Source organism: Nyctereutes procyonoides, unplaced genomic scaffold (genome assembly GCF_905146905.1).
Source record: "Nyctereutes procyonoides isolate TBG_1078 unplaced genomic scaffold, NYPRO_anot_genome, whole genome shotgun sequence".
Classification (NCBI taxonomy): domain Eukaryota; kingdom Metazoa; phylum Chordata; class Mammalia; order Carnivora; family Canidae; genus Nyctereutes; species Nyctereutes procyonoides.
Window position 1 is genome coordinate 2,445,893 of NW_026575033.1, and position 23,505 is coordinate 2,469,397.

Below are 23,505 nucleotides of genomic sequence, written 5' to 3' on the forward strand. Positions count from 1 at the left end.
TGTCATGAATTAGGGCCCTTTTACCTTCCAGCACATTACACTACTTTGGTGCTTCTATCTTTGACCCCCCCCCCCTCATTCTTGGCCTCTTTCTTTCAGCTCCTATTTTTCTGCTTACCCCCTGTGATTATTCCAAAACTTGGCCCTCCTCATGCTTAGCATATGTAAGTTCACCTACTCTGACACCAATAACTATTACAGTTAACACAGTTCATTTGAGTCCTGCCATCATTAAATCAATAGTTCAAAACAAATCTCAGGACCCCTGTTCCTAAAATGTGATGCCCATGCAGCTCTGGCTACTACATGCTACAAGCTGGCTCACCTGCCCAGAGGCAACACAGGAAACCCAGACCTCCAGCCCTGCAGGACACACAGGGAGAAGCCTACTCCCTCAGGCTAGAAGCCCAAGAGGTACGTTCAGTTTCTCTGCTCGCATCACATGTCTTTACATATGTCTTTACAATCCTAATGGTCCTTTCCTCACAACCTGAGCCCTCTCTTAATTTGTAAGTCTTAATTCATGGCTTGACCACTGTGGGTCTGGCCTTTACTACCTCAAAGGCACTATAACAGACATCAAATGGAAGAATAAGATCACAGGTATTTACAGCCTTGAGAATACGATAAAGAAGACCCACTGAGAGCAACAGAGCCATTTCAATTCCTCCTGGAAGGTGCCAGCCAACTTACCTGATGGTTTCCAAGGCATTTGTTACCTGCTGTTGCTCAATATCATAGAGTTTCACCTTGAAGCCTCCACTGGCAAACAACATAGCCCAGCTTCGCCCAATGAGTCCACTGAAGAAAAGAAAATTAAGAAAGGCTTCTGGTTAACTTAATGGAACAATTCTTCATTCCTAACCCAGAATGAAAAGTAAATGTGTAATTTGGTATCCTGGATGGCATCCTGAACATTAAGTAAAAACTCGGGAAATTAATAATATATTAATATTAATATTACTTATTAATTGTAATAAATGTGCCACACTAATATATTAATAATAGGGGAAACTGGTGAGGGAGTATATGGGAACTTTCTGTACTATCCTCACAATTTTTCTGTAAATATAAAAAATAAAGCCTATTAAAAAAAAAAGAATGTTTATAACAGCAATTCTACTCCTAGGTTTGTACCCAACAGAAATGAAACACATGTCCAAAAAACCCCACCTTGTACATATACATTTATTTATATGAGCGTTATTCGTGACAGCTAAATGGAAATGACCCAGAAGTCCAATAGCTAATGAACAGGTAATAAAATGTGGTATACCCATAAAAAGTTATTCAGCCATTAAAAGGAATAAAGTACTAATACACACTACATAGAACCTTAAAAAAATACTCAGCAAAAGAAGTCAGTAAGTAAGGTCTACATATTGCATGATTCCACTTCTAGAAACTGGCAAATCTACAGAGACAGAAAGTGGATTTGTGGTTGCCCAGGGCTGGAGAGGAAGGAACAGGAGTGACAGCTGACTGATGTAGGGTTTCTTTGGGGATGATTAGAATATCCTAAAATTGACTGCTGTGACAGTTGTACAACCCTGTGAATCTACTAAAAGAGTGAATTGTGTGCTAGATCAATTACATTTCAATAAATCTGTTATGAAAAAATGAATGTTTGTGAAAATGCTATGAAAATCCTCCTGCCACACAAATGTAAAGCTCTAATATTTAGTAAGCTCTTAAATTTGGTTGAATAGAAGGGCAAAGAGGATTTGAACATCACACTTGGGGGAATGAGGGTAGTTATCTTGAAGTGTGATTACAATTCTTTCTCCAAAGGTGCTTGGCTGCTATGTGAATGTTCAGCTAGAGGTGAGAGGAAGGAAAATGTGTCCTCTCAAGATGCATCTATGGCCCAGGTAATCAAGGGATTTCTCCAGAGGAAGTGACACACAGGAAGGTTGTTCATATAGCTAATAGGCAACAACAACCACTTAAATATCTCCATTCTAAATTCCGCACTGTTTCATTACATTCCAGGCGGACCAATCCAAAAGGGTATACCACAGTCTCCCCTTAAGGGACCCACAGGCTACAGATATGTTTGATAATGCTCCACAGGGCAGAACGAGTGGTGGAGCTGGTGAGAACTCACCTGGCCTACTGAGTAATCCAACTGTGGACGCAAAGAACAGCTATCTGTAGTCAGCATCTTTTACTTTTAAAAATGACCACTAAATTATTCAGACTTAAAAGGGAGGAAATTGTGGACACATACTACAATATGGATCAACCTTGAAGCATGCAAAATAAAATTAACTCAATCACCAAAAGACAAATACTCAATGAGTCCACTTGCATGAGGCACTGAGAGTAGTCAAATCCATAGACACAGAGACTAGAACGGTGGTTACCAGGGGCTGGAGGAAGGGAGGATCGGGGACTTGTTATTTAATGGGGACAGAGTTATAGTTTTGCAAGAGAAAAAAGTTCTGGAGATTAGGTGCACAATAAAAATAAACTTAGTCAGCCCGGGTGGCTCAGCGGTTTAGTGCTGCCTTCATCCCAGGGCCTGATCCTGGAGACCCAGGATAGAGTCCCACGTCAGGCACCCTGCATGGAGCCTGCTTCTCCCTCTGCCTGTGTCTCTGCCTCTCTCTCTCTCTCTCTCTCTCTCTCTCTCTCTCATGAATAAATAAAGATAAAAATATACTTAACACTACTAAACCACACACTTTAAAATGCCCCAGGATCATGACCTGAGCCAAAGACAGATGCTAAATTGACTGAGCCACCCAGGCTCCCTGCCCCAGTATATTCTTATTAAAGCAACCAGAACCTTTAAGAACTGAAGTCAGAGAATGTCTTTCCTCTAAAACCTTCTGTTATTTGTTCATCTCACTTGGAGTCAAAGCCAAAATCTCTGCAGCCTCTGAGGCATCCATCCTGCCCTGTCTGACCTCCTCCTGCCATCCTCCCCCTTCCTTCTCCATTCCAGACACACCAGCCTTGTTGATTTGGACCATGCAACACACTCCCTCCTCCGGCTTTTGCATCTGCTGTTCCCTCTGCTTGGAACACCCTTCTCCCAGACACCTTCCTGGCTTGTCCCCTCACCCCCTTCGGCCCTTTGCTGAAATGTCCCCTACTAGTGAGACACTCCCTGGGGTGCTTTCAGAATTTCTCTGCTTCCCAGTCCTATTCTCCTCGCTGTCCCTGTTCCCTGCTTCCTCCTTCCCCAAGCACCTGCTACCTTTGCTTTGCTCTCATTTACCTGTGTAGTTTCTGCTCTGCCTATCCACTGGAAGCTCCATAGGACAAGAATTTTCGTTTTGTCACTGCTACATCGCCAGTGCCTGGAACCGTGCCAAACACCCAGTAGGCACTCTAAATATTTCTTCAGTGAATGACTGTGGCCTTCATATTAACCCCATGGGAAGAGGCTATTGACTGTTATATAGTATTTATCACTAGATAATAAGTTTTTTTATAGTTGTTTCTCTTTCTCTTTCTTCTTCTCTCTCTCTCTCTCTCTCTCTCTCTCTTTTTTTTTTTTTTCTTTTCTTTAAAATGCCTCAGAGGCTGCAGAGATTTTTGGCTTTGACTCCAAGTGAGATGAACAAATAACAGAAGGATTTAGAGGAAAGACATTCTCTGACTTCAGTTCTTAAAGGTTCTGGTTGCTTTAATAAGAATATACTGGGGCAGGGAGCCTGGGTGGCTCAGTCAATTCAGCATCTGCCTTTGGCTCAGGTCATGATCCTGGGGTCCTGAGATCAAGCTCTGCATGGGGTTCCCTGCTCAGCAGAGAGTCTGCCTCTCCCTCTCTATCTGCCCCTGCCCCCTACCCCTGCTCATGTTCTCTCTCTCTCAAATAAATAATTTTTTTAAAAATCCACACATATATTTAAAAAAAAAGAATATACTAGGGTGCCTGGGTAGCTCGGTCAGTTAAGTGTCTTACTCTTGATTTCAGCTCAGGTCAGGGTTGTGAGATCAAGCCCAGCTTCAGGTTCCCCACTCAATGTGGAGTCTGCTTAAGATTATCTCCCTCCCTCTCTAACCCTTCCCTGCCCTCACATGGCACAAGTGTGCTCTCTCTCTCTCTCTCTCTCTCTCTCTCTCTCTCTCTAAAAATAAGTAAACTTTAAAAAACTAAAAATTAAAAAAAAATTTAAGAATATACTGAAGACAGGCAAAGATGGAAGTAAACAGACTAGCTAGAAGTATGAAGTATGATGGTAGGCTGGAGCAAGATAGAAGCAGAGGTGGAGACAGGAAACAGCCAGCTGAGTTCCAAATATGTGGTATTTTCAAGGCACAAACTGTAAGAACTGCTATGGGCCACCATAGTAGGTAGGAGGAAAAGAACTGAAGATGATACCAAGTTTATTTTGCATAGAAGCAGACAGGACAGGGAGGCCATTACCTCTGGCAGGGAAGACTATATAACTCAAGTAGATGTAGGGAGAGAAGATCGGGCATTCCATACGGGAGGGCTTAAGTATGAAAAAGATGCCCCATCGGTACATCTAAGAAACAACAGGACAGAGATCTCATGGCTCAGGGACAAGACCTGGGCTGAGGCTATGAATGCTGTATTACTGCATAGCCATGGCATGTAACAGCATGAAACCAGATGAGATCACCAAGGAAGTGAATGGTAATAAAGAAGTCAATGGGTTGAGCCTTGGAACACTCCTCCTCCAGTGAAGGATAGGGACGGGAGAGGGGAGGAAAACCAGGCATGGGGTCAGGGAAGTGAAAGGAAGCTTCAGTGAGAAGACAGTGACCATCTGGGTCAAAACTGAGGATTGACCCCTGGGGTTAGTGAGATGAACTGGGGGGACGGTGTATGACAAGAGCAGTTCTGACAGACTGATGGGAGGAAAGCTGGCCTGTGTAGAAGAAAGATGAGCCTCTAGATGGAACTACCAGCTTAGGAAATGAAGGCACAAGGGAAGGAACACATTAAATGACATGACACAGATACAGTCAACAAAATCCAGAATTCAGGAAATTTCACAGAACAAACGACCCATGTTCTTCCACAAATAAACTGCAAGAAAGTTCTAAAAAGAAATGGGGAAACCTATAGACTGAAAAAGCTAAGAAACATATCAACTAAATATAATATGTGATCCTCACTTGGAAACTGCATCAATCAAACCAAGGGTAAAAAAAGTTTTTAGAGAACCAGGGAAATGGTGAATACTGATGGGATCTTTAAAGATATTATTTGATAATATTAATGAATTTTGTTAATTTTGATACACAATGATGGTATTTTTTGCAGTACTCTATATTTTTTCTTCCTATGATTTTCTTAATAACATACTATCCCTAGCTTACTTTAAGAACACAGTATTTAATACTTATACAAAATATGTGTTAATTTACTGCTGATGTTATCAACAAGGCTTCCAGTCAACAGTAGGCTATTAGTAATTAAGTTATACATGGATTTCCAGCTGCATGGGGGAGGGGGCTCAGCACCTCTAACCTCTACATTGTTCAAGGGTCAACTGTAGTCCTTGTCTTTTAGGTATTCATGCTGACATATTTGTAGGTGAAATGACAGAAATGTCTGGGATTTGTTTCAAATTAATCCATAGAAGGGAACATAAATGAAACTAGATCAGCCCAATGTTAATAATTATTGAAACTAGGGGTAGAAGGGGTACAAAGTTTTCATTGTACTATTCTCTGAACTTTAATATGATTTGAAACTTTTCCATAATATAAATAATATGGATGGGAAGAAAAGAAGTAGAGACAGAATACAGACAATTTTATTGAGGTCTGAAGAAACATGTGACAGTTACTGGAAGGAGAAATGAGGTCAAGTGGGGATATTTATTAGGCTGGGAGAAATAACCATATGTTTACATGCTGTAAAGCATGAAACCCTGCAGACAACACAGCACTTTGGTCTGAGGTTCCTGAACCTATATCCACTGCTTGGGTGGTCCTGATGCTTGATGTTACTCAAGAAGAAGCAACCCCAATAATCAAGCAGGTGGAAAATCCCTGGAATTGGAGGTATCTACACAGAGGTACGTAATCACTTGGCATCAGATATTGGGAAGGTGGTTGGATTATGCTCCATTTTTCTTTCAATCTTGAGATTTTCCAATGCCACTTGAGATAACCAAAAATAAGTTGCATCTGATTCACCAAGTGTCCTGGGTACTCTTCGTGCAATTCAGAGACAAATCAACAACATTCTCTAGGATTCCTCTAAATTGGAAGTTTCTCAAAATGTGATCCAGATATCCGCAGCAACATATTCCCCATTCCAGAGGGGCCGACATTGAGTGGTGGGAGGCACTTTTCCATGAGCACTCACGAGTCTTACTGAGTATGCCAGGAACATAAGGCCCTGGCTGTTCTACACCCAGACCATTTGTTGGAGTTATTTTGCAGAAATATATCCCTCAAGGATAAAGAGCAAGCTTGCTTACCTCTTACTATAAAAGCAGTGGTTTCCCCAAGCTCAATATTCCTGCCTGGAACATACTCACTGAACCTGCAGGTATCCACCTGGAACCTCCATACTCCCACATTGGACTCAGACCAAAGGGAACAATGTTAATGGGATCCTCATACTGCCTGTTTTCCTATGACTAAGAAAGTTCTCTCTCACCCGTGAGTCTCATGTTCTCTGCCAGTATCCAGGAAATAGTAACAAGCTAAACTATTAGCTTGCAAGTACATAGAACATTCAGTAGGACAGGGTTGTCTCAGACGTGTTATTTCATTGTAGTAACCATATGCTGCTTTGAGGAGGGGGGTTAGGATAATAGTCAACGGATGGGCTCTAATAAGTATTATCCCCACTCCATTCCCCGCCCCCCCAGCCCATCCTTATTTAGCTAATCTGTAATTCAGGTTCTGGGTACAAAAAGTACTCCACACAGTTACATTGGAGTTGTTAACAGTTACATCCCCCCCTTCTGTAGGGCTTGGGCCCAAGCAATGAAGGGAAAGCATGGCATGCCTCCTATTGACCTGAAAATCCTGTTAATGCCACAGAAGTGCTTTCCAAACTTCAAAGCCCTCACACAATGCCCACTTGAGCTAAGCCTTTAATATATACAAGGGGTTATTGAGAGGGGCTATTATCTTGTTACAAGGTATCTTATGTGAAGCCATTTGTTGGGAAAATGGAGTGGAAACAACTAAAACCACCTCTACTCAACTTTGGGAGAGGGAGCAGAATTATACAAAATGTTTCACTCCATATTCTTCTGCAATATCAAAGTCTTTAACGATTAATGTAAAATTTACATAGTATGTATATACAAATTTTTTATTAAACTCTTAATGCGCTAGACCTGCACTAATATGGTTGACTCTACCCACATGCTGCTATTTAAATTAATTAAAGTTAATAAATTTAAAAAAATCAATTTATCAATAGTAAGTATTCAAAAGCCACATGTGACAGTAGCCACCAACTTGGACAGCAAGGGCATATACTGAACATTTCCCTCTTTGCAGAAAGTTCTATTGACAGAGCTGTTCAGAACTATATGAGGGGAAAAAAAACCCTAGAGATCACAAGCCAGAGTTTGAAAGAGACAGTCCTGAGCAAAGACTTCTTTCTCTTCCTCAAACATCCCCCCCCCACACACACACACACTCCAGAGCTGCAAGAAACTACCTCCCCCTCCAAAATGACTCATCTCCCCTATCCATGTGAAAGCTTTCGCCCACATGGTCAGACACCGGAGCCTGTCAGGCAGATCCCCTTGGGGTGAGAGCTCACGGGGCCTCTGAAGCAGCCGCAGCAGCAGACTCCACTATCAGCCAAGTCCCCCCACATCCTGTGTCCACCACACAACAAAATGGAACTAAAGTGCCAGGCCAGGAAGGGCTCGCAGGCCATCCGTGGTTGAAGGGTGAAAGGCCTCAGTTGGCCTTTCTATAAAAGCCCAAAGTACTGTAGTTGCTTTTACAGAGAAGACTTCCCACGAAGGGGAACAGAGGATATTCACCTCCTCCCACAACTCGACTTGCCTTTTCAAAATAAGTGTAAAGTGCCTCTCAAATGAGCCTGCATTGCAGGGGGAGGCATAAGAAGGGAGAGAAGGGAGCTTTCTGAGGATAGGCTTTCCTGATTCACAAAGGTCACATCATTATTATACCTGCATCGTCCAGGACAGCAGCCATGCAATAGCCACATGGCGCTACCAGGCAATGGAAAAGTGACTAGTGTGATGAGGTGTGCTGCAAGTATAAAAACCATGCTGGATTCTCAAGACTATTTGCCCCCCCAGAAAGAATATAAACTCTTTCACTAGTAAAATTTTACATCAATTACTTGTTGAAATAATAACACTTAGAAATAAGCTAAATAACACATTGAAATTAATTCAATTTTTTAAAAAGATTTTATTTATTTGAGAGAAGAGAGAGAAAGCATGAGCAGGAGTTGGGGGGGCAGGGAGGGTCAGAGGGAGAAAGAGGTGCACCCCCCATGCAGCCGTGAACCCGAGCACACAGGACTCAATGAATTTATTTCCACTGCTTGGGTGGTCCTGAGATCATGACCTGATCCGATGGCAGACGCTTAACTGACTGAGGCATCCAGGCACCCCTAATTTCACCTTTTTAAAAATGTAATTACTACAAAATTTAATTACATATGTGACTTGCACTGGTGGCTCACATTATGTTTCTAACAGGCAGCAATGACTTAAACAATTATCTGGTATCATAATTTGATCATTTATCTTAGTTATTTCTTTGGTGTCAGGACACTTAGTTCCAACCCAACTATGCAACTACACCATAATAATACAGAAGTCAGTCACGCATCGGAGAGAGCTCTAGTCCTTCATCTAAAAATGCAGTTGGGGTGGGTGGCATTTACTCTAGAGCAGTAGTTCTCACCTTTCTATCAAAGACATTTTTACAATAATCCAAGCCACCATGGACCTCATGTTTGAATGCTGGTTGCCAAATAAGTTAACTGATCTTAAGTAACTTTGTTTATGACCAAAAAATCAACATGAGACAAATGTCCAAAAAGAAATAATGTTTGTAACATATAAATACACAAAAATTCCTATAAATCCAGAAATAAGTGATAAATACACCAAACACAAGGAGAGGGACTCATAAAGTATGTGAACAAACTTTCAAACTAATATTCTACTGCCTTAGTCTAATAATAGCAAATAATATATATATACAAATGGCAGAGATTAAAAAAACTGATCTTGAGTTAAGATGGGCAACACACACTCACTTATAGTACAATATATATTAGCAAAAAAGTAAAAAACTAACCCTGTAACATTCAGCATTAGTTAAATAAATTATATACACATAAAGCAAACAGAGCAAATTTTTAACAATTATTGAATTAAAAAAGTGGGTATCTGGGTATTCTTTTTTCCATAATTCCTACATTTCTGTATTTGAGAATTTTTGTAAAAATTTGGGGAGAAAAAAATTGGGGGAGAAATGACTTATGTTCCATACAATAGGCATTAAAGACAAAGTTAATTTCTTTTTGGCATAATCGTTTCAAAGTCTGCATTGCCCACAGTTCTCTAGAGGAGGCACCAAGAGCACGATGCCGACTACTGGGAACCCGCTGGCATCCCTTCTCCTTCACACACACTCAGTCACTCATGACTGCACATGACATGGACATATGATCCAAAGCAGCCAATCAGCGGGCTTACCAGAACTACCCTACCTGTAGCCTGGCCTGCACAGACAAGCCAAGCCAATCAGATTTCCTCTCCTGAAAATTGGACCTAAAATTGGAAACTCTAAGTCAGTAATAGACACTGGAGGTGAAAGATTATAATGCTGGGGTTGGCAACAATGTGCAAAAAAAAAGCAGCACGGGAGAGAGGAAAAGTGAGCAAGTAAAGGCAGGGGGAATCTATAACACAGACTAATATAAACAGGTACAAACAAACATCAGATTCCACAGCCACAGAATGAAAGTTCTGTCAGCTTTCTGTTCCTAGTACTACCTTACTTTGGGCCCAAATTCAATTAGTTTCCTGCCCTTAGAGCCTGTGACATCCTATTAACTTTTTGTGAACTCCTAGATACCTGAGGACCATATAATGGGTCCCTACCATTCTGACTATTATGATATGCTTTAAAACTTCGAAATTCATAAATCTGAGTTAGTACTTCGCAAAGCTACTGAAGGTGAACATTTATTCTATTACATAGCAGCAAAGTAGCAGGGAAGAAAATTTAAGTAATAAAATTGGCTCATTTCTGGGGTGCCTGGATGGCTCAGTTAAGCATCTGACTTCTGCTCAGGTTGTGATCTCAGGGTCATGGGATGGAGCCCCATGCCTGGCTCCCCACTCAGCAGCAGTGAGTCTGCTTGTCCCTCTGCCTCTGCCCCTGTCCCTGTTCATGTTTCCCCTCTCTCTCAAGTAAGTGAATAAAATCTTAAAAAAAAAAAAAAAGTGTTCTTTATGGGAAAAAAAATCAGTGGAAAAGAATTAAATAGGAACTATATTTCTAGCAAGTACTTTCAAGAGGGAACCTGATAATTATTAGGAAAAGATGGAAAAACAATGGCCCAATATGTCCCTGAAATTGAAATAGGCATTTTTTGGTCTGTTGAAATCCAAGAATGAAACTAAACCAGGTTTTAGGAAGCTAATTTACACTTCCCAGCCTCATTTTGTAAATGGATGTTCCGTGGAATCACCCATGGGACCAGAAGGGGGGGGGAGAGAAGAGGGCTGAAGAGCGGGGAGGAAGGGAAAGGAAAAGTGAGTAGGGGAGTGAGGTGAGAGGGGGAACAGAGAGGAAAGGGAGCAGAAGGAAGGGAAGGAAAGCAGAGATGGGAGTTCTCTGAGGTGCTGAGGGTATGGGATAGACAGGAAGAGATCTCTATCCTGTGCCAGTTCCTGTGGTCATTAAAGTTTGCCAACCCTCATCTACTTCCTTATGAACCTTCCTCTGGGGAATCAAATAAACAGACTCATCAATCCTAGCTCCTTCTGGAAAGACTGTACTTCATGAAAGAACCAGAGCCAGACAGGGATAGTCAATTCCAAACTTAACATGTATTAGGTGAAAACAGAGTAACACCCCAACACATGGTGTGAGAGACACAAAACTCCAGCCCTTGATCCTGGACAAGTAAAATACAAATCGAGCACAGTCACTGTACCCAATACCAAGTACACTTTAAAAAAAATATCTTTATATTCCTTCACCAGGCAGCCACACACACCCACATGCCTGCAAAGGTCAAAGGTTCAGGTAATTCCACTGTCTGATCAGAGGAAGCTGACAAAAAACATCCTGATTCCTTCTTTCAATAGGTTCTAAACGGAAAACGCTGACACTGGAATTGTCGCTGGGTGGCAGGTCAGGTAGGCCAACACCTCAGTGGCATAAACAGACACAAAGCCACCCCCAAAAAGGTGCTTCCAACTATAAATAGCAAGGATTAACATGTCTACAGATTGCTATCACAGCCTGTCAATAAAGGTATGCATAAATACTTTTTTACAAAAATAGCAGAAGTTTTAAAAGACCGAGTGGGGGCACAAACCAGAAAAATCTGGATGGCATTTAGGCTGTTAAACTGACACAGCCTAGCAAACTCTGAGCTCCAGCGTTCCTCTTTGGAAACGTCCCTTTCTGGGCAGCCTGTGTGGCTCAGCGGTTTAGCGCCGCCTTCAGCCCAGGGGGCGCGATCCTGGAGCCCTGGGATCGAGTCCCACATCGGGCTCCCGGCACGGAGCCTGCTTCTCCCTCTGCCTGTGTCTCTGCACCTCTCTCTGCGTGTCTCTCATGAAATAAAATCTTAAAAAAAAAAAAAAAAAAAAAAAAAGGAAATGTCCCTTTCTCCAGGGATCACGAATGAATTAGGATTGCCGCAGGTGTCCGCCAAGCACCTGTTGCCACCCAGAGGACACCCCTGGGGACAAGAGCACACACATCCTCACGCCCTGCAGACAGCCCTGTGCACGGGTGTTCAACGGGCCCTCTTTGCTGGGATAGTCCCATCTCGGCCACGTACTGCCTGTGACCAGCAGCAAACTGCTTCATCTGTTTTCACATCCATAAAGTGGGAATAGCTAGGAATACAGTTCTGTAGGGCCCCTGGGGGGCTCAGTGGTTGAGCGTCTGCCTTGGGCTCAGTGCATGATCCGGGGGTCCCGGGATTGAGTCCTGCATCGGGCTCCCGGCAGGAAGCCTGCTTCTCCCTCTGCCTGTGTCTCTGCCTCTCTCTCTGTGTGTGTCTCTCATTAATAAATGAATAAAACCTTTAAAAAAAAAAAAAAAACTCTTCTGCAGAATCTTTGTCCGACTTCCTGGCACGTCTATTTGTGTTTGCTGGTAGGCCTGGCATCACTGAACTAATTGCACAAACCGTTCCCACCGCAGCCTGCGCTGTCAGCTGGGCGGGTAAGTCAGCGCCAAGTGAAACAGAACAGCACTCGACAGTGTGCTTCATCCTGAAAAGCCACGCCGCCCCCGGGCGCTCCCGCAGGCCTGGCCACCTCAGGGAGGGCCGCAAGGGCGCACAGGGTCCTGGAGGGTGGGCGGCTGGCGCTCCAGCACGCGTCCGCACCGCTGGTCGGGGTGACCGCCACCTGGGCCCCTCGCTCCCGCGCCCCCCGGGTCTCCCCAGAGCCAGGGCAAGAGCACACGGTCGGCGGGCCGAGGCGTTTACCTGCCGAGGATCAGCACGTCGCCGGGCTCCGAGGACGCCATGGCCGCACACCCGGCCTGCCCGGGACCCCACCGCCAGTGCAGAGGACTGAGGCCCACCGGCTCTCGCGCGCCGCGCGTAGCGCCGGGTCCCCGCGCCGGGAGGGGCGTCCTCCGCGCCCATTGGCTGGTCCCCTGAGCCGGGGGCGGGCGCGCGGACCCTGATAGGCCCCGGGGGCCGGGGGCGGGCCGCTGCTCCGTCCCCATTGGGTGCTCGGCGGGCGGGGCGTGCAGCGGAGACCCAGGCGCCGACCCGAGCGGGGGCGCGGCGGGGGCACCCGCGGGGGGGCGGGGGGGCGGGGGAGGGGGTAGGAAGCGCGAAAACTTGAGCCTTCGGACTCCAGCAATTCATTTGTTCACAGTTTAGTTTCCAACCGTGCACCCTACAACCTGCGTACGTAGCGGGGACACCTCCAGGCTGGCACGAGGCCTGGCCTCTAAATGACCCCAAGGAAACTGGCAGTAGAAGTTCCTCTCCGAAATACACACCAGTTTAATACATACCAGTTCTGGCCTTTCTACTGAGGGTGGTTTTGCTGAGTTTGCACTCATAATTCGTTTCTAGAAAGATCCTCGCTGCCTTTCTCCGCAGATGAGAACTGAGACCCAGGAACTCTGGGAAACTGGAACTCCAGTGAAACTGGAAGACGGATCTGATCCCACTGCACTGTGCTGAGGGGACCGTGAGGACAGGGGTTCTCTGAACTGTGCTTCCTCCCTCAGAGGCAGGGTGGCGTTTCTGTAGGCCAGAAAGGAAGTCCTGACCCAGGGCTCTTTCCAGAGACAGGAACAAACAGACCAAGAGGAGAGAGCATCATACATCTCAGGACAGTTTGTGTCCATACAGCACAAGCTGAAGGGAATTTCCACAGTCATCCAAGTCACGATGATCAGAGAGGACTCAGACCACAAACATAAGCAAAACTGACCCACTCAGATGACAAATGGAGCTCTTCCTTTATTTGTTTTCCCCGGTCAGAACATTAAAAGATAATGTCAGAGGGAGGGTAGGCTTTAAAGAACAATTTCACAAAGTTTCAATAAACATCTGAAACAAGGTGCTCAACTCACTTAAGATAAATGAAAAGTAACAAAACAGATGGTGAAACTCATCTTTCACCCATCAAATTTGCTAAAATGACAAAGATTGATAAAATATTCATGTTGGTAATGAAATGTTTCAGACAGACAACCCTTTAATATACAATTGAAGGCAGGCTTATAAAGGAGACAAATGCTTTTGGGAGAGCAGTCAGCCATGAGCCCCTAGGTTCCTGCACTTTCTTTTTTTTTTTTTTTAATCTTTTTTTTTTTTAATTTTTATTTATTTTATGATAGTCACACAGAGAGAGAGAAAGAGGCAGAGACATAGGCAGAGGGAGAAGCAGGCTCCATGCACCGGGAGCCCGACATGGGATTCGATCCGGGGTCTCCAGAATCACGCCCTGGGCCAAAGGCAGGCGCCAAACCGCTGCGCCACCCAGGGATCCCGGTTCCTGCCCTTTCTTGCTGAATATAGCAGACTGCAAGGTTTATCCATCTCCTGAAGCTAAGTACCTTCTGTAGCTATGCACACAGGCAGCTAAATAGATCAAGGCTCCTGCAGAGTACCCTGTAACTGCTCACTTCTGGAGTGAAAGGGGACTGATTTGTTTGCTGCTCACTACAGTGTCAGCTCTATGCTGAACAATTACTGGTCCGTTGGCCCCTTGCAAATGCTGGGGTCATCTGGCCCTCCATGTAACCCTGTTGAAATTGGGGCTCCAAAAACTGGTGCAAATATGCTGACACGCTGGCTATTGCTTTTGCTGTGAGTAGCAGGCTCTTTTATCTTTAATCCAGGAATATCCTGTCTTCTGTCAGCTTCCACAAAACTGTGGCAAGCTAACTCATTACTTTGTAATAAGATAAAAAGCTCAGACCCCTCACAGTTCTTGACATATCAAAATTTTAAAAGTATGCACTTTGGCTTTGCAATTCCAGTCCTAGAGATCTGTTTTATAGAAATATAAGTGGACATGAAGTTAGACAAAATGGTTTATTTCAGCATAGAAATAAAATAGAAGAGAAAAATGTTAAAACATCATATAGAATCTTAATATAATGTTAAAATAAACATTGGAAACATGATGAATATCTAGATAAGAAATAGTTTTAAAGATTATGGTACAGAGAGCTTCTGCTTCTGGCCAAGATGGAGTTAACAGAAGCCAGACTTAAGCTCCTGCCTTAAACAGAAGACCCACCCTCCACCCACCCACTCACCCCACTGCCACCACCAAAATAGAAAAATAGAGGAAAAAATGGCCTCAGATATCAGACAAGAGGGAGTCTTGAATTGTGATTCCTGAGTCCATAAATATACATAATCTACTGATTTTCAACAAATGTATAAAGGGAATTCAATGGCAAAGGAGAGTCTTTTCAACTTATGGTACTGGAACAATTGGGTATGCATAAGTAATGATAATAATAGCCCCATACCATATATAAAAACACTAACATCCAATGCATCCATGTAAAACCTAAAACCACATAATTTCTAAAAGAAAACATAGGATAAAACTTTGTGACCTTGAGTTAGGCAGACATTTCTTAGAAATGCCACAAAAAGTTTAACAGGCAAAGAAAAAGTTGGTAAATCAGACTTCATCAAAATTAAAAATTTATAGTACTACTTCAAGACAGTATCAAGAAAATGAAAAGCCACAAGCTGGGGGGAATATTTTCAAATTAGGTATCTATTGCAGTCCTTGTTTACAAAATATATAAAGAGATCTCAAGCTCAACAATTTTTTAAAGTTTTTAAATTTAATTTTCTAAAACAGTGACAGTTTTTTTTTAAGAATTAGATTTTTTATTTATTAGACATAAAGAGAGAGAGAGGCAGAGACACAGGCAGAGGGAGAAGCAGGCTCCATGCCAGGAGCCCGACGCAGGACTCGATCCTGGGACTCCAGGATCGTGCCCTGGGCCAAAGGCAGGCGCCAAACCACCAAGCCACCCAGGGATCACAACAGTGACAGTTTTTTGTTGTGTAAGTTATCACAATTTTTTAAATGACCAAGAGATTTTTTTTCAAATTTTTATTTAAATTCTAGTTAACATACAGTGCAATATTGGTTTCAGGAGTAGAATTCAGTGATTCATCACTTACATGTAACACCCTGTGCTCATCACTAGTGCCCTCCTTAATAGTCATCATCCCTCTAGCCCATCCTCCATCTTCTTCCCTCCATCAACACACAGAGTTTTAGAGTCTCTATGTTCCCTAGAGTTAAGAGTCTCTTATGGTTTGTTTTCCACTCTCTCTCTCTCTTTTCTTTCCCCCACTCCCATTTGCTCTGTTTTGTTTTGTTTCTTAAATTCCACATATGAGTGAAATCATATGGTATTTGTCTTTCTCTGACTGACTTGTTTCATTAAGCATAATACACTCTAACTCCATCAACGTCACTGCAGATGGCAAGATTTCATTCTTTCTGATGGCTGAGAAATATTCCATTGTATGTATGTATCACATCTTTATCCATTCATCAGTCAAGGGACATTTGGTCTCTCTCCATAGTTTGGCTATTGTTGAGAATGCTGCTGTAAACATTGGGGTGCACATACCCCTACAAAAATCTGCATTTTTGTATCCTTTAGGTAAATACCTAGTAGTACAACAGCTGAATTGTAGGGTAGTTCTATTTTTAACTTTTTGAGGAACCTCTCTACTGTTTAGAGTGCATGCTGCACCAGTGTGCATTCCCACCAACAGTGTAAGAGGGTTCCTCTTTCTCCACATCCTCCCCAACATCTGTTTTTTCCTGTGCTGTTAATTTTAGCCATTCTGACAGGTGTGTGATGGTGTCTCATTATAGTTTTGATCTGTATTTCCCAGATGATGAGTAATGTTGAGCATCTTTTCTTGTGTCTGTTAGCCATCTGGATGTCTTCTTTGGAAAAGTGTCTATTCTTGTCTTCTGCTCATTCTTAACTGGATTATTTGTTTTTTGGGGGTGTTGAGTTTGATAAGTTCTTTATAGATTTTTGGATACTAACCCTTTATCAGGTATGTCATTTACAAATATCTTCTCCCACTCTGTAGGCTACCTTTTAGCTTTGTTTGTTTCCTCCGCTGTGCAGAAGTTTTTTATCTTGATGAAGTCCCAATAGTTCATTTTTGCTTTTGTTTCCCTTGCTTTTGGAGACATTTGACCTTTGCTCTAGCCAAGGTCAAAGAGGTGACTGCCTATGTTCTTCTCTAGAATTTTGATGGTCTCCTGTCTCATATTTAGGTCTTTCATCCATTTTGAATTTATCTTTGTGTATAGTGTAAGAAAATGGTCCAGTTTCTTTCTTCTGCATGTTGCTGTCCAGTTTTCCGAACACCATTTGTTGAAGAGACAGTCTTTCTTCCCATTGGATATTCTTTCCTGCTTTGACCATAGAGTTGTGGGTCCATTTCTGGGCTTTCTATTCTGCTCCACTGATCTATGTGTCTGTTTTCAAGCTGGTAACATACTGTCTTGATGACCACAGCTTTGTAATACAGCTTGAAATCCAGAATCATGATGCCTCCAGTTTTGTTTTTCTTTTTGCAGGATTGCTTTGGCTATTCAAATTCTTTTGTGTTTCCATACAATTTTGGGGATTATTTGTTCTTGTTCTGTAAAAAATGTTGTTGATATTTTGATAGGGATTACATTAAATGTGTAGATTGCTTTGGGTAGTATAGACATTTTAATGATTTTCTTTTTTTTGCAATCACACGAGGGTTTATTTACAAGCTCGAGCCTGGGTCCAAGTATACCCAGCAGAGCAGGGACTTGGACCCAGAGTACAGGTCTTTCACCACTTTGGTGAGGTTTATTCCTAGGCATCTTACTGTTTTTGGTGCAATTGCAAATGGGATCAATTCCTTGATTTCTTTTTCTGCTGTTTTGTTATTGGTGTATAGAAATGCAACAGATTTCTGTATATTGATTTTATATTGTGCAACTTTGCTGACTTCATATATTAGTTTTAGCAATTTTTTTTTTTTGGTGGAGTCTTTTGGACTTTCTACATAGAGCATGGTGTTGTCGGCAAATAGTGAAAGTTTGACTTCATTCTTAAGCCAATCAATAATTGTGTTGTAGTCCCACCCTATGCCAGTCACTTTGCCAGGTGAGAAGGATTAGACCAACAATATGCTGCTCTCATGGACTGTATATTTGAAAGTCAGCAAGAAATAAGCAAATGGATCAGATACTTTCAGAGCTTGGTAGTCTCTGTTGAGTAACTAGAAAGAGGTAAAAGGATAGTGACTACCCAGTAGGAGGCTGTAGTAGAGGTGCTGTTTTAATTTGAATAGAAGTCTTCTCTGAGAATAGGATTGTTTAGCTGCAGACTAACTGATAAGAAATATTTGGTAACATAAAGATCAGCAGTGAGCTTGCCAGGTGTGAGAAATAAACAGAAGGCCAACATAACCATAGCACAGTGGGCAAAGAGGTAAAAATAGTATTAGAGATCCAGGCAGGGACCAACTCATCTGGGGACTTGTCATGGAAGAGTTTGTATTTCACTTTAAATGAAATAAATAAATGAATAAATAAATAAATAAATAAATAGAAACAACCCAATTTAAAAGTGGGCAAAAGATTTGAAGAGACAGTTCAACAAAGAAGACATAAATAAAGGGGATCCCTGGGTGGCGCAGCGGTTTGGCGCCTGCCTTTGGCTCAGGGCGCGATCCTGGAGACCCCGGATCGAATCCCACGTCGGGCTCCCGGTGCATGGAGCCTGCTTCTCCCTCTGCCTGTGTCTCTGCCTCTCTCTCTCTGTCTGTGACTATCGTAAATAAAAAAAAAATAATAATAAAAAAAAGAAGACATAAATAAAGTTAATAAGCAATGAAAAGATGCTAAACATCATTAATCATCAGGGGAATTTAAATTAAGTTGCTTTTCAGTCCTCTAAGAACTATTGAACTAATTCTCCATTGCAATATCTAATGTAGTTTCTTGTTTCCAAACTAGACTTTGGAGTTCTCTAAATGTTAAAAGCTGGTGATTATAAATTGATTCTAATGGAATCCAGGTAGTCTGAAATCCATATGCATTTATAGAGAGGTTTTCACATGAATGTCCTAGCTAAAGTTTAAATGAATAATATCTGATATGTTCTCCTTTCTTTTAATTAACTTAATTAAAATTGATCTTGATGTACCTCAATTATATATTTCTAAAATTCTGATCAGTCTTTGGAAATTGAATTTATGCAGTATGAGATACAAGTACTAGATAAAAGTACTGAGAAAACTTGATAAAGTTAAAATAGAATTAAGCACATGAAAACATGTAGCTAGTAATATTATATTACTAGAAATTAAATGCTATTAGGCAGAATGGGTCTGCACAGCCAAAATTTCCTTATTAAAAATCTTGCACATCCAGCCAGTATTCAGCCATTGAAAATTGGCCAGTTGAGGAAAAAAAAAAAAAGGAAAGAAAAGAAAATTGGCCAGATGATGGTTATACTGAACTTGGAACAGACTTCAGAGTCTGAATTCCTTGTGTTTTCCACTCATTTCCTAAAGTCAGTTAGGATTAATTTTTATACTTCTTTACTAGCTCAGTATTACCACCAAGAAATGACAAGAAGTTAAAAGTTGCTAGCTTTTAAGAACTTGTAGCTGTTTAAACATCAACATTTCAAGCTGAAATTGGTTCTTATGTAACCATACAAAATAGGAATTACAAGGGACTCTAGAGACCATACTCACTGGGATATATTCTAAGAAAAAAAAGAACTGCAAAAAAAAAAAAAGAAAAATCTTGAATTTCATTTAGTGGTTTTATTTTTCATACCAATATCATATTCTTATTTTTACTTTTTTGTTTGGATAAATTAAATATGTATGTTGACATGAAATCAAATATATATGAAGATTTAACCATAAGAGAAAATAAGGTATAATCATAGAAACAAAGAATTTAGAGGGAATGGTATGTTAATTAGATAAATGGATGAATGGATAGATGGAGAGAGAGAGAGTGAATAACTGAATTAAAGTGTTTTCCAACTTGGAAAGTTCTCTGAATATCTAAGATCAATACCACCCAATATCACAATCTAGCCTGAAACCTTGCTTGATGTCCCAGCCTTGATCTCTACATTCTTCACTACAAGGAACCAGGACTGCTTGGAGAAATGGTTATGTTTGGAGTAGGAAGGGTACCAGGTTGGCCCGGGACAGATGTGCCCAGAGGCAAGAAAGCTTTCAGATATCATTGGGATGGCATCTTGGGGAAATCAGACTCAGCCTAGAAAGTAATTATCAATGATAAGATTCACTTGGGATATCTGGTCAACTGCTCTGCTCTTAAGTGACCTCAGTTTACATTTAAGAATTGGATTATTAAGTCTTCATTTGGGCAGCACATAGGCTAAGAATTGAAATGATATAGAGAAGATTAGCTTGGCCCCTGCCCATGGATGGCATGAAAACTTGTGAAGCAGTCCATATTTTTACAGAAGGAATTGGTGGTTCCCAGAGGTGGGGGCTTGGCAGCAGGCAAAATGTGTGAAGGGTACATATATCCAGTCATAAAATAAATAAGTCAGGGGGATAAAGTATACAGCCTGTCAACTATACTTAATAATATTATGTTGCCTATTTGAAAGTTACTGAGTAAATTCAAATGTTCTCATTACACAAAAGAAACATTCTGTATGTTTGTATAGTGATGTTAGTCATATTGTAATCATTTCACAGTATATGCAAATATCATATTAAAATACCTCTTTTTAGGCATTAAGTATATAAAGGTTCAGAATAAAGACCACAATATTTATTACCTTGTATTAAGAAAGGATCTGTGCATCCATGGTAATGTTTAGTGTTTGAGAAATTCAGTCCCAGGAACAGCCTTACAACTGTTATTAAAAATGTATCAAGAAATTAATTTAGATAATTTTTAAGATAAAATCTTCCTGATTTTTTGCATGGCTTCAGAACATCTGAGAAAACTAGAATTACTTGGTATCATTTGTAAGTTTTATTTATTAAACTTACAAGAATTATTTAGCATTTGGGGAATTTTTATGAAGTCAGACAGTTGAAATATCCAAAAAAGAAATACAGTAAATTTATAAATGCAGTTTTAAAATGCTGTGAAACTATTTAAGTAACTTAGTAAATTCAAAAGACCCTTAAAAGTGATTGTTGAATTTTGATGTGTTTTTTAAAAGAAAAGCAAACTGACTCTCAAAATCTAAGAAGTCTGAGTAAGAAATAAAAAATGAACTCTTGAATCATCTTTTCTGTTCCTAAAACAACCCCCAAACTCCTATCAATGGTGGAGAAATAGGATACTTCCTGGAGATAAAGCCTCAAATCCTTAGGATTGCCTCTGAGCTAAAGACAGCCACAAACCTGAATTGTAAAGTGCTTGAAGAAGAAAGAAGTGCCCACTTTCAGTCCTGGTCCTCCAGCCTAAAGGAGGCACAGCTGGGCAGAAAGGGCCAAGTCAAATTGTCAAGACCTGTACACAATGTGGGGCACACAAGTACAAGGTGTACAAGACCTTGAACCGGGGTCTGGGCTGCCTTCCCACTTCAGGACAGCCAAGACAAGGTAGATGCAGCTCAGCATCACTAAGTTCATACAACCAGAGCACCTGTCAATGAAACTAAGTCCAAGAATCCAAGCCCAAGACAAGAATCCAAAGAAACAAGTCAACAGCTAACTACTGTATCCTCCAAGAAGTTGTAAGGGGGATAGGGGCTTTGGCCAAGGGACTAGAAACACCACTGCACAACCAAAGCAGTGGAAGCCCTGGTCAGATGAACTGATACGGATGCCAGTTGGCCTAGCTTGTCTGATTAACTGCTCTGGACTCTGCAGCCTGTAAACATCTACTTCCATGAATAATTTATACAGGTAAAAGGGGACAGCAAGGAGCTTTGTGAGAGGGCTCCTGAAGCAGGAGTGGGGGCATGAAAGACTCAACCTGGTGATCATCTTTTTTACATGTCACCCCCCACCCACCCACCCATCTGGCCAAATCTTGGCAATAGCAGCTGCAGGCAGAGCGGGACTGTGTTTATAAGGAATCTGTAGGGCAGAGCTGAGCTTTGGTGTTCATTGGAAAGCTTGAGACTGAGAGGTCTTGGGGAAAGGAACATGCCTTCCAGTTGGTGTGGAAGATGCAAGACTATGAAGACTGGATAAGCAAGCATTTCTTTGGGTCCCTGCAGGCTTCTAGGGTATCATATACACCTCAATGTTGGTTGAATCTAGCTCACAAACTTGTCGTTGTTGTTGTCTGACCTGTAGATTTTTCTTTAATTGTGAATCTGAATACTCCTGGAGACAGATTCGTGTTTCCATTATTAACATTGTCAAGCTCCTCACTGGCAGGAATGGCCAGTGAGGGCTCTCCCACCCTCAAGGGATAGACATCAGGAAGGGCCACATGAGAGAACTCACATGTATTAGGTAGGCAAGGGCAGATGCCAGTGAAATTTGAGTCCTTCCTAGTTATCTAATCCCATTTGTACCCACTATTCCAGGAAGCTTGAATTACAATAATTCATATTAGTGTCATTCTAGTGCATGAAGTAATTTCACCTCATTATCTCATTTGAACCTCCCAATTTTTTAATTGTTATTTTCTTCATCTGTAAAATGAGAAAACAGGAGGCTCTAAAAGACAAGTTCATCAACTTTCATTGATTTAACTTCTTTCACTAAATATTTATTGAGCACTTCTACATGCCAGTCACTAATCTGAATCAGCACTGTGCAGGAGAACTTTCTGCAGGGTAGACAGGTTCTAAATATGCTCTTTCTGATATGGTAGTCACTAGTCATGCATGACTACTGACACAGGCTAGAGTGGCTGAGGAAATCAATATTTATTTAATTTTAATTTATTCTAAGTTACATTAAGTAGCCACATGTAGCTGGTGGCTACTCTAATAGCTCAGTTCTAGACAATGGATACAGGGGTGAACAAGAAAGATATAGACCCCCCCCCCCAAATTATCCAAAAGTTTTTCTTTTACATAGTCAAAGCCCACTTCCTTCTGAAGCAATGACCACTTCACCCCATGATGGAAAGTTGCTCCTTTCTCTGAGCTCCCAAGCTTACTGTTTACTACACAGTATACTTAGTCATTCATTCACTCTGGTTTTTATTGTACAATCCACTGTGTTAAGAAATGCTTAATGTTTAGTCTTTTACTAAATTGTAAACTTCTTCAGGTTGAGGACTATGTACCAGTTTTCCTTACTCAGCACTTAATAGGTATACTCTTTACACTACTGAAAGTGTTCTTCAGCTTATTTCCAAAACACAGCATTCTCCCCATTTTCTTTTCTTTTTTTTTTAGTTTGATGTGATGCTACACCTTATAGGACATTATTCCACTTTCAATGGAAAGCATTAGATTGGTTTTATCCTCTTCCCACCATAGGATGCAAAAACAAACCAATAAACTTCAAAGCAGAATATGGAATGGAAAGGTGGGATACAGAAAAAGCGCAAAGAAAGTTGTATTTCAACAGACATTGAGAAGAAATACAGTTCAAAATGATGAAAAATAAGGGCATCTGACTGGCTTAGTCAGTAGAGCACATGACTTTTTTAAAAAATATTTATATTTATTCATGAGAGACACACAGAGAAAGGCAGAGACATAGGCAGAGGGAGAAGCAGGCTCCCTGCAGGGAAGTCCGAGTACTCAGTGTCTCGAGTACATGGCTCTTAATTTCAGGGTTGTAGGCCTGAGGTCCATGTTGGATGTAGAGATTACTTAAAAATAAAATCTTTAAAAAATAATAATGAAAATTCATCT

At 41.5% G+C, this 23,505-nt stretch overlaps 1 protein-coding gene and 1 non-coding gene across 4 annotated transcripts in view; one reads left to right on the plus strand and one right to left on the minus strand.

The window, feature by feature from the left end:
* CRYL1 (crystallin lambda 1) overlaps positions 1-23,505 on the minus strand; it is a 178,904-nt gene that overhangs the window by 122,702 nt on the left and 32,697 nt on the right. For 2 of the 3 annotated variants that reach the window (XM_055317312.1, XM_055317313.1), the window contains exon 2: positions 694-801. In XM_055317312.1, the coding sequence (XP_055173287.1) occupies positions 694-776 (83 nt within the window). In that variant the 5' untranslated portion in view covers positions 777-801. Of the gene's footprint in view, positions 1-693; positions 802-12,634; positions 12,783-23,505 lie in introns of those variants that run through there. The other variant, XM_055317311.1, reaches the window with a different exon arrangement.
* On the plus strand, positions 20,067-20,174 carry LOC129504669 (U6 spliceosomal RNA). The gene has a single exon (XR_008663402.1). It is a non-coding gene; the product is annotated as a U6 spliceosomal RNA (small nuclear RNA).